The 11,065-nt window shown below is 42.5% G+C and overlaps 1 protein-coding gene across 2 annotated transcripts; it reads right to left on the bottom strand.

Annotated features, from left to right (window-relative positions):
- Positions 1–854: 854 nt before the first annotated feature.
- On the bottom strand, positions 855–11,009 carry akr1a1b (aldo-keto reductase family 1, member A1b (aldehyde reductase)). 2 transcript variants are annotated; one of them, XM_036968902.2, is made up of 9 exons: positions 10,444–11,009; positions 9,287–9,388; positions 9,006–9,125; positions 4,874–5,025; positions 4,428–4,623; positions 2,331–2,530; positions 1,803–1,875; positions 1,532–1,618; positions 855–1,208 (listed from the first exon to the last, which is right to left on the bottom strand). In XM_036968902.2, the coding sequence occupies exons 2-9, from the start codon at positions 9,380–9,382 to the stop codon at positions 1,143–1,145; spliced, it is 990 nt and encodes a 329-aa protein (XP_036824797.2). In that variant the 5' UTR covers positions 9,383–9,388; positions 10,444–11,009; the 3' UTR covers positions 855–1,142. The 2 variants fall into 2 exon arrangements, with proteins under 2 accessions (XP_036824797.2, XP_021455311.2); XM_021599636.3 differs by having other exon boundaries at positions 9,976–10,765.
- Between the last annotated feature and the right edge of the window lie 56 nt (positions 11,010–11,065).

Genomic DNA, 11,065 nt, shown 5'->3' with positions numbered 1-11,065 from the left:
CTTCGTCTAGGCGTTGTCTTTTTTCTTGTCAAATTCCTGCCAAAAGTTAGGTGACCTAAGCGCTTCCAAATATGGAGTTGCAGGTTTGCCATATGTCATGTTTGCACATATCTCTCCTATGTGCAAATCTTTATGGCATTCATTTAACTTAAGGCCCTCGATTTACAAATCAAAAGTTGTTTGTGGATAGTGAATTGCATGTGGATAGCGATTTACATTTGGCATGATATTGATCCCATATTGGCGCCCCGACAACGTAATTTTACACGGCTGACTATGGATCATTAGATTGTAGACTCCTAATTAGATTAGATTAGACTCCTAATCTAATACATGTTTCACTTCCCAACTGGTCTTTAGGTAGATAGGAATAATCAAAATGTACTTTTGAACGTGCAACATTTATATAAAAAGCTCCCCACCTAGCACAATTAGTAAAATTAATCAAAACAACTCATAATCAGAATCCTTCTTTCCATCCAGGTGGTCCGGGTTTGTGGTGTGCAACAGGAAGTCCAACAGGATATCTGTCTGTCTAGCTGGGATATCTTCTGTCTGGGACAAGAGCATAAAACTGCTGCAGCTGTATACTAGTCTCTACATATACATTGTTATTTACACATGTTGAGTTAGTGGGATGTAGGTACTGGGCTTGGTGAAAGATGGGATAAATACATTACAAAACACAGCTGTAAAATGGTTTATAACACTGCATTTCCATAAACATTTCACGCCAGAGCTTTTGTGCAGCCTGAGTCAGAAAGTAAATTAGTTTAGTATTTACACTATTGTTTAGACTAGTTTTCCCTCCAAGTAAAGATGCATTTTAATTACCAATCAGTCGAAGCAAATAATTCAAGGGCAGTAACAAAACATTTTTATTACGAAGAACACAGATGCTATGTCCTAATACACTCTAAAGCACTCTTTCCCCGCCACCTCACCACCATGAAAACTGATCTGACAGGAGCTGGACTTTTTCTACCAACCTTCTTTCCCCTAAAAATAATACTTCTCAAATCAGTTGTCACTCAGGAGGATTATGACAAAATGAAGCTATTTAATTGGGACACAGCCTAGGATGGGGTTGAGGAAGGGGAGGGGGTTCCCAAGGCACAAGTGGGCAGCAGTTGGGGATTTACTCAGTAGGGGTCAATGAAGGGGTAGTGTGGATGTCCTGCATCCCTGGGGACGGGCTTCCCATCAACCTGCAACAACAATTGGAAAAATGTCACAAGCTAGCCAGCAGCCGGGCATAGAATCTTCTGATCCGTAGTCAGACGTGTAATCCATTGCCCAACTAGCCCACTGACAACTTCTATGGTAGAATATCAACAGAGACACTACATTTTGGTTGCTTAATTCAACCAACTGATTACATACAGCATATATAGTATAGTATATAGCTCTCTATGAAACATTTAACCATTGTGAGCTGGCTATCACATAACCCTTAGAACTTCAATAACATTCTCTGGTCTCACATCCTTTGTACACATGTACCAGTAGAGGGAGCTCTAAAGTCACTCACTGTGATGGTTGGTACAATGTAGCGCCAGCCTTTGTTCAATGCTGTTATACACTTCATCTCTTCTGCTGCAAGGGTAAAGTCAAACACCTGAGGATACACACGCATTTTAGATTACGAGTCCACTCAGTAGTCAAATAATTACACGATGGGAATTATGAAAACAGTTTTGATGGGTAGAAATAGTAGTAATAGAGCTGTGGTTTCTTGCAGTAGTAGACTGAATTGTGCAGCAATTTACAATTATAGATCGTCATCAAACAGAATAACCCACCTGGATATTCTCTTTGATCCGAGCCTCTGTCACACTTTTAGGGATCGTCACCACTCCTCGCTGCGTCTGCCATCTAGCAAAGAGACAAGATGTACATGGTTTGGTTTGAGGCCAAATAGGTTATATGAAAAGCAAGATCTAATCACTAGACCATATGAGTGTTTTATTAATTTATTTTAGGAATTATTGTGCTAAATTCAGGAGGTCTTGATATATCGTACTGATACATTTATTCTGCCTACCTAAAGAGAAATTGCGATTTTGAAAAAAAGTTACGATTTAAACAGGAGTCGAATCTAGAATCTTCTGATCCGTAATCAGACACATTGTTATCCATTGTGCCACATTTGGCTCAACTAGCCCCCAGATTGGGTCAAGGCAAGGTGTGTGGTTTTGTTTGTTTATTTATTTTACACCCGTTTCACTGTACAGATGCAAGAGGATGGGTTCATCACCTCTGGGGATGGGGATGCTGGGTTATCATTGAGTAAAGAGTACTAGGCTAGAACATTATATAACATTACTCACCTAATGATAATTTGTGCTGGGGACTTGTTGTACTTCTTAGCCAAGGTGCCGATGGCTGGTTCATCCAGGAGGACGGGCTCGTCAGGATGCTTCCATGCCCGATCCGGTGACCCCAGTGGGCTGTACGCTGTCATCACCAGGCCCCTGTCCCGGCAGTGTTGCAGCAACAACACCTGAGCCAGATACGGATGGCTTTCCACCTGAATAACAGAAACAGAAACCACAACTGTCAGCGGGCTAGCAATGGATGACTATGGAGCCGAATATTCTAGGTTTGACTCCTGTCTAGCGCTTAAACTTCTTCAATATTTTACCAACTGATCTTTAGGTAAGGAGGAATAATGTACACACAGCACATGCCACATATCAAGATCTCCCTACCTAGAAAAACTCAAACCAAACAAAAACAAACTCGTATGTTCTAATATTTAACTGTCAACAAACAAACACTTGCTGTATTTCTGACAGGGACACGAAGAGACAGTAGGGGGAGGGTTGTATGCAAGGATATTGGAGGAGCGATGGACTGTGAGAAGACTGGTTGTGGTAGTGACAAACATACAAACGCCACCCCTTTCAGCGGGCTAGTGGCACAATGGATAGCGCACCTGATTACGGATCAGAACATTCTAGATTTGACTCCTTGCTCCCGAGTGTCACTACAGACCCTGGTTCGATCCCGGGCTGTATCACAATTGGCCGTGATCGGGAGTCCCATAGGGCGGCGCACAATTGGCCCAGCGTCATCCGGGTTAGGGTAGGGGTCTACAATTACAATTATTAGCCAGGTTAGGCCGTCATTGTAAATAAGAATTTGTTCTTAACTGAAATTCTGAACTGACATGCCTAGTTAAATAAACAAAAATAGTTTCTCAACTGATCTTCAGCTAGGTAGCTAGCGGGGTTTCCGTTAGCTGATAACAGCCCGCTTTAAGCCGTTTAATGCTTTTTAGCCTATTCATTGATTGGAACACCAGTTGACCAGTCATGGGTTAATTTGCATAATTTTTGTGGAATATTTATTTGTTATGCATCTTATGTATCTCATGCACAGCATACAGATACTTCAAGCAGAAAATCTGTCAGACATGGTTTTAAGTGCAATAATTCTAATTGCAATTGTGTGTTAAAAATAGCTAATATTTGTATTTCTCAGCCGGTAATTGAGGCATTCTTCCCATTCGCCACTCAAATGCATAGTCAACGGAAGGCAGGCTTCATCAGCGCATCACACCTCTTTGGATGAGCTGGTGGCAGTATGCATTTTTAAAACATATAGCTACTTAAATGGTTTGAAACTTGAATGTTTTACAAAATATTAGGAGGCATGTTTTACCTTGCTTCAAAGTAGCTTAGGCAAAATCTTATTTTATTAGGAGGCAATTATTTTATATAGACTTCCATATTGCATTGAAACCAGTAGCCTATTTCTCTCATGTTCTTTTGTTTTTAATTTCTCTTTCATTGTCCAGTAGCCAGACAGTTTGGAAAGTAAATGGCTATTGCTGTAAAGAGGAGATGAATGAAAAGACATGTCTTTTAGTAATAAAAATTCTCAACTTAATTGAGCGAACAACAGTAGTCCTATAGCCCATCTTATTGGCACCAACTGAGAGCATCGGCTATATCCCCGGTGAGTGTGCACTGCGCATACTCAATCGTTATTGTTGGGTCAGTGCCTCTTAAGTTTTTGGACAATAATTTCCTCCTCCAGTTTAGATGGATGGAAAATTGCTTCCCCAAACGTGAAAGCCGTGCGCCGCCTAAGCATACAGTAAGTAGGCTAGTGATTTTTCTGTTTGTTACTCATCTTGTTGGCTGAGGAAAAGTAAATGGACAGTTATACCATCTTCAACATGTGCAGCAAGGACACACCTCATTGCATCCTCGACTTACATGTTCTGTTAAGATGAATTATATCAAATGTGATTTCTATCATTCTGAGCACCGTGGGTGGAAACCCTAATCAGGTTATGCACCCAATGTATATGGGTCTGGTACATTTCTCAACTGTCCGGTAAATTAAAATGCATTTTCAGAATGGAAATCCTGGTAGCTAGGTACAATGTACGCACAGTCAACACATCTTCTCTTTACCTGAAGCACAGTGGGTTTGATGTTGGCTACAGACAGCACGTCGTCTATCTGTCTGCTGTTGAAGTTGGACAGGCCGATAGCCCTGATCATGCCCTTTCCCACCAGCTTCTCCATGGCAGCCCAAGTCAGCTTGTAGTCGATGTCGTCATACAGCAGGGTGCCGTCCTCTGACTTAGGGAAAGGAGTGTCACCTTGTCTGTGGGAAAGGTAAGGAGAAGTACGGGCACAATGTTACCACTGAACAGTAGGAAGCCCATACAGTTTGTTACACAACCCCTGTCATGTGAATTGATCATTGTTAAAATTATTATAGCAAGTTTAATACCCAGATTGAAATTAATTTAAAAAGGAAATTCTGCTAGTGTCTGGCAATCCTATAAATGTTTTACTGTATCATGTTCAGTGAGGCTAGTGACTCTCCAGAACCCATGATGGAGGCTACTCACTGGAAAGCGTAGGGCCAGTGGATGAGGTAGAGATCCAGGTACTCCAGCCTCAGCTCCTTCAGTGTCTTAAGCAGAGCGGGCTCAACATCCTCTGGGTGATGCTGTGTGTTCCACAGCTTAGAGGTGATAAACACATCCTCTCGCCTCAGGGCCTGTAAAGAGAGACAGGTGTAAACAGAAACACACACACACCCCTTTACTTGACCCCATCATCGGGCTAGTGGAACAAAGGATAACTTGTCCCAAAAAAGAAATATATAAAAATTATACATACATACATACAGTTGAAGTCAGAAATGTACATAAATTACGTTGGAGTCGTTAAAACATATTTTTCAACCACGCCACAAATTTCTTGTTAACAAACTATAGTTTTGGCAAGTCGGTTAGGACATCTACTGTGAGCATGACACAAGTACTTTTTCCAACAATTGTTTACAGACAGATTATTTCACTTATAATTCATTGTATCACAATTCCAGTGGGTCAGAAGTTTGCATACACTAAGTTGACTGTGCCATTAAACAGCTTGGAAAATCCCCAGGATGTCGTGGCTTTAGAAAATTCTGATATGCTAATTGTAATAATTTGAGTCCATTGAATGTGTGCCTGCGGATGTATTTCAAGGCCTACCTTTCAACTGAGTGCCTCTTTGCTTGACATCATGGGAAAATCAAAAGAAATCAGCCAATACCTCAGAAAAATAATTGTAGACCTCCAGAAGTCTGGTTAATCCTTGGAAGCAATTTTCAAATGCCTGAAGGTACCACATTCAAACAATAGTACGCAAGTATAAACACCATAGGACCACGCGCCGTCATACCACTCAGGAAGGAGACGCGTTCTGTCTCCTAGAGATGAACACACTTTGGTGCGAAAAGTGCAAATCAATCCCAGAACAACAGCAAAGGACCTTGTGAAGATGCTGGAGGAAACAGGTACAAAAGTATCTATATCCACAGTAAAACGAGTCCTATATCGACATAACCTGAAAGGCTGCTCAGCAAGGAAAAAGCCCCTGCTATAAAACCGCCTTAAAAAGGCCAGACTACGGTTTGCAACTGCACATGGGGACAAAGATCATACCTTTTTAGTTATGTATGTAACAAGTGTTGGTCCCATTTTTCATGAGCTGAAATAAAAGATCAGACATTTTCCATACGCACCAAAAAATCTGTGGCATATCAAGAAGCTGATAAAACAGCATGATCATTACACAAGTGCACCTTGTGCCGAGGACAATAAAAGGCCACTCTAAAATGTGCCGTTTTGTCACACAACACAGTGCCACAGATGTCTCAAGTTAAGGGAATGTGCAATTGTCATGCTGACGGCAGGAATGTCCACCAGAGCACTTGCCAGAGAATTTAAATGTTAATTTCTTTACCATAAGCCGCCTTCAATGCCGTTTTAGAGAATTTGGCAGTATGTCCAACCGGCCTCAACTGCAGACCACGCATCAGCACACCAGCCCAAGACCTCCACATCTGGCTTCTTCACCTGCGGGATCGTCTAAGATCACCCACCTGGACAACTGATGAAACTGTGGGTTTGCACAAATGAAGAATTTCTGCACAAACTGTCAGAAACCATTTCAGTGAAGCTCATCTGCGTGCTCATCGTCCTCCCCAGGGTCTTGAACTGACTGCAGTTTGGTGTCGTAATCAACTTCCGTGGACAAATGCTCACCTTTGATGGCCACTGGCATGCATCTTCACGGATGAATCCAAGTTTCAACTTAACCGGACAGACGGCGTGTAGGGAGTCCTGTGGGTGAGGGGTTTGCTGATGTCAACGATTTTTACGCGCTGCGCGCTTCAGAACTCGGCGATCCCGTTCTGTGAGCTTGTGTGGCCTACCACTTTGTGGCTGAGCCGTTGTTGCTCCTGGAAAGGTGGCATCCTATGACAGTGCCACGTTAAGTCACTGAACTCAATTTTATACACCTGTCAGCAAATGCAATAGCAAATCAACCCATTTTTGAAGGGGTGTTCACATACTTCGATACACACACGTGTGTGTGTGTGTGTTTGGAAGCAGCAGCGCGCTGATATATATATATATATATATATATATATATATATATATATATATATATATATATATATATATATATATACATACACACACATACATATATATGACTAGAGCTCAGCGTTCAACACCATAGTGCCCTCAAAGCTCATCAATAAGCTAAGGACCCTGGGACTAAACACCTCCCTCTGCAACTGGATCCTGGACTTCCTGACGGGCTGCCCCCAGGTGGTAAGGTTAGGTAACAACACATCCACCATGCTGATCCTCAACACAGGGGTTCCTCAGGGGTACGTGCTCAGTCCCCTCCTGTACTCCCTGTTCATGCATGACTGCACGGCCAGGCAAGACTCCAACACATTAAATTTGCCGATGACACAACAGTGGTAGGCCTGATCACCGACAACGACAAGACAGCCTATAAGGAGGAGGTCAGAGACCTGGCCGTGTGGTGCCAGGACAACAACCTCTCCCTCAGCATGATCAAGACAAAGGAGATGGTTGTGGACGACAGGAAAAAGAGGACCGAGCACACCCCCATTCTCTTGAACAGGGCCGCAGTGGAGCAGGTTGAGAGCTTCAAGTTCCTTGGTGTCCAGATTACCAACAAACTAACATGGGCCAAGCATACCAAGACAGCCGTGAAGAGGGCACGACAAAACCTATTCCCCCTCAGGAGACTGAAAAGATTTGGCATGGGTGCTTAGATCCTCAAAGGTTCTACAGCTGCACCATCGGGTGCCTTGCGGTCGGACTACAGAGGGTAGTGTGAACGACCCAGTACATCACTGGGGCCAAGCTTCCTGCCATCCAGGACCTCTATACCAGGCGATGTCAGAGAAAGGCCCTAAAAATGGACTCCAGCCACCCTATTCATAGACTGTTCTCTCTGCTACCACACAGCAAGCGGTACCGTAGTGCCAAGTCTAGGTCCAAGAGGCTTCTAAACAGCTTCTACCCCCAACCCATAGGACTCCTGAACATCTAGTCAAATGGCTACCCAGACTATTTGCAGTGCCCCCCCTCACACCACTGCTACTCTGTTGTCATCTATGCAGTCACTTTAACAACTCTACCTACATGTACATACTAACTCAAATAACCAGTGCCCCTGCACATTGACTCTGTATCGGTACCCACCCTGTATATAGTCTCGCTATTGTTATTTCACTGCTGCTCTTTAATTACTTGTAACTATTATCTCTTATTCTTATCTGTACTTTTTGAAACTGCATTGTTGGTTAGGGGCTCGTAAGTAAGCATTTCACTTTAAGGTCTACTACACCTGTTGTATTCAGCACATGTGACGAATACAATTTGATATGTACAGTGCCTTCAGAAAGTATTCAGACCCCTTGACATTTCCAAATTTTGTTACATTACAGGCTTATTCTAAAATGGATTAAATAAATAAAAATCTCAGCAATATACACACAATACCCCATAATGACAAAGCAAAAACAGTTTATAAATTTGTGCAAATGTATAAAAAATAATTATATACTTTATTTACATAAGTATTCAAACCCTTTGCTTATGAGACTCAATTGAGCTCAGGTGCATCCTGGGAGAAAAAAACGAATCCATTTTAGAATAAGACTAACTTTAAAAAATGTGGAAAAATTCAAGGGGTCTGAATACTGTTCATTCTAAATAGTATAATCTAATCTGTTCAAAACAGTGGCAGCAAATGCTGCAGTTGTCATTCAGTTTGACATTCAAAGTGAAATATGTGTATTTATGCTGTTGTTCAAATGCACAGATCAATTAAAATATCTTCTCAAACTACCAGTAGTTTGAAAACTTGGCACCATTATTCTGTCATGCTGCTTTGTTGACAACTCCAACCACCTCACACCCCGGGTATTCAGCCAATCAGCAGCTACCACTGGACTAGCACATCTCTGTCCTTCTCAGTATCTCCCGATGATGTCTATGGTATCCACATTGATAAGCCTTAGATACCATACTCGTAGCTCTGGGCCAGGGTGTTAAGTGTTTGCTTGAGCCTTCTTCAACAACCATTAAATAAGAAGACGACTCAAGCCGCATGTAACGCCCTGGACCAGAGCTACCATGTTCCTTGCTGTTGGCTTACTTTGTCAGGGCCAAGTGTCTCCTGCAGAGCCTCGCCAATCTCCACCTCGTTGCCATAGATGGCAGCACAGTCGATGTGACGGTAGCCAGCCTGCAAAGCCCACACCACTGCCTGTTTTACCTGGAATACAGCACAACCCAAGACGACAGCCATTGTTACAAAGACCCCAACAGCAAGCCCATATTGATAGTACACTCCATTTTGATAAAAACCTAAATTAGTCGGGATAAATATTTGATCCAAAAGAGGAATGGTTAATCAATCACGTGTGAGGCACCTACCTTGCCAGGTTCGCTCTTCCATGTTCCTAGACCGAGGAGAGGCATTTTCCGCCCGGTGTTGAGAACTGCAAAGTCATTTTTACCTGCCACTGCCATGTGTACCTGAAAGACAGGGCAGATGACAGATGCCACAGCCGTTGGGATATTCACATTGAGCATCTCAATAGTGTTAAGTAGCTATTATTGTGTCGTCTCCATGATCATGCTGAAAACCTAACCAGTACCTTCATCTGCGGGTGGTAAAGAAAGGGAGACAATGAAAGGAACCAAATATCCTGCCCAGCACTCCCCCTGGCCTGATCCTCCTGCCTCTGGTTCATAGAACTTCTGACTGTCAGCTCATTTCGATTAACCAGAACTAAAGGCTTGCGTAATTGGCCAGCTGCTTAATTACAGTTCCATGGTACCAGTTAGGTTTACATAGATCGGTCCACAAGAGAGTAACTGTCAGCGAGCTGCTGTTTCCACAGACGCACGAGATTTGAGTCCACACCTGGACCTCTCAGTCACTGGTCTAAGAACTACTTCCTTCGCCATGCAGTTGAGTTTAGTCATCTAGAATCACTGGCTACAATAGGCTAGCCTATTGCACCTTTTCTTAGCTAATACTCGATACTCGAAATAAGACCCGCTTCTAATAGATGGAACTAAAGTCACAGTGAAATTAGTCCAATAATCGCTCCACTTACCCAGTAGACATGGTGACTCTTAAAAATCAAGGTGTGCAATCGGAAGCCGGCTGCAGTTAAACAAGGCCTGTCTGCAATCAACTTGCAATAAACGAGGTAGGGTGGACAACTGTATAACTGTTGCGGTCTGTCAGATTTACAATGCCAGTTATTAGGCAATCCTCCAACAAACGGACACGCAATGGCACTGCATCGTGCAATAACCATGAATACTGGAATAAGCAACCCAAATGTTTTCGATTTCATTTCACTGACATTCCCTTCGCCTACATTACGTTTAACGTAATGTATCTCTTTAATCATCTCACCTGTTTTACATTACATTTGACACGATTGAGAACAGAATCTATTCCAATTATATTTTATTTGCAGATTTTCTACCCACTTCCACCTACAGTAATTTATATCAAAACAATACACTGCCATAACAAAACGACAAGCAGCTGTATTCAAACAGTTCCCACTTACTGTTACAGGTATCAATCTGTAAAACAACCTATATAATCTTCAACGGTCCGGTCACAAATATAAAATAATTAGCTGTTTAAAAAATCTGAATTCATTTTGCTAAGATTTCCGTTTCCGGGGTTTGATCGCATTTTTCTCCTGATGCAGTCGTTGGTATTACACTGAGTTATAATGCCGCGTTCAAAAAACTGGGAATTCACAAAAAGCGAGATCCGACTGGGAAAATTGATTTGAACTGTCATCCAACTCGAGCCTCTTTCTAGAGCTCCGATTTTCCAACCTGAAGATCACTGATTTAAAATCGGAAAAACGAGGTCAAATCATGACGTCAGTGACCTTCAGGCCGGAAAGTTGGAGCTCTCGAAAGAGGCCAGAGTTCCCGACTTGGATTTCCGAGTTGTATGATCATTAAAACGATTTTACCAGCCGGAGTTATTTTTTCCCCCGATTTTTCGAGTTCCAAGTTGATTTGAATGCGGCATAAAGAACGATCGTAGACTGACTGTCCACAGATAGGGCTCATTTGTCTCCGCTGTGCAAGGAACAGGAAGTGGTCATGGGTAGACGGGATCCAACTTTTGTCTTTGCTAGAAAGGATCCAATATTTGTCAAATTAACTTCA

This window comes from Oncorhynchus mykiss, chromosome 4 (genome assembly GCF_057628025.1).
Source record: "Oncorhynchus mykiss isolate SJ-2025 chromosome 4, ASM5762802v1, whole genome shotgun sequence".
NCBI lineage: Eukaryota > Metazoa > Chordata > Actinopteri > Salmoniformes > Salmonidae > Oncorhynchus > Oncorhynchus mykiss.
This window is presented reverse-complemented; position numbering and strand designations above follow the sequence as displayed.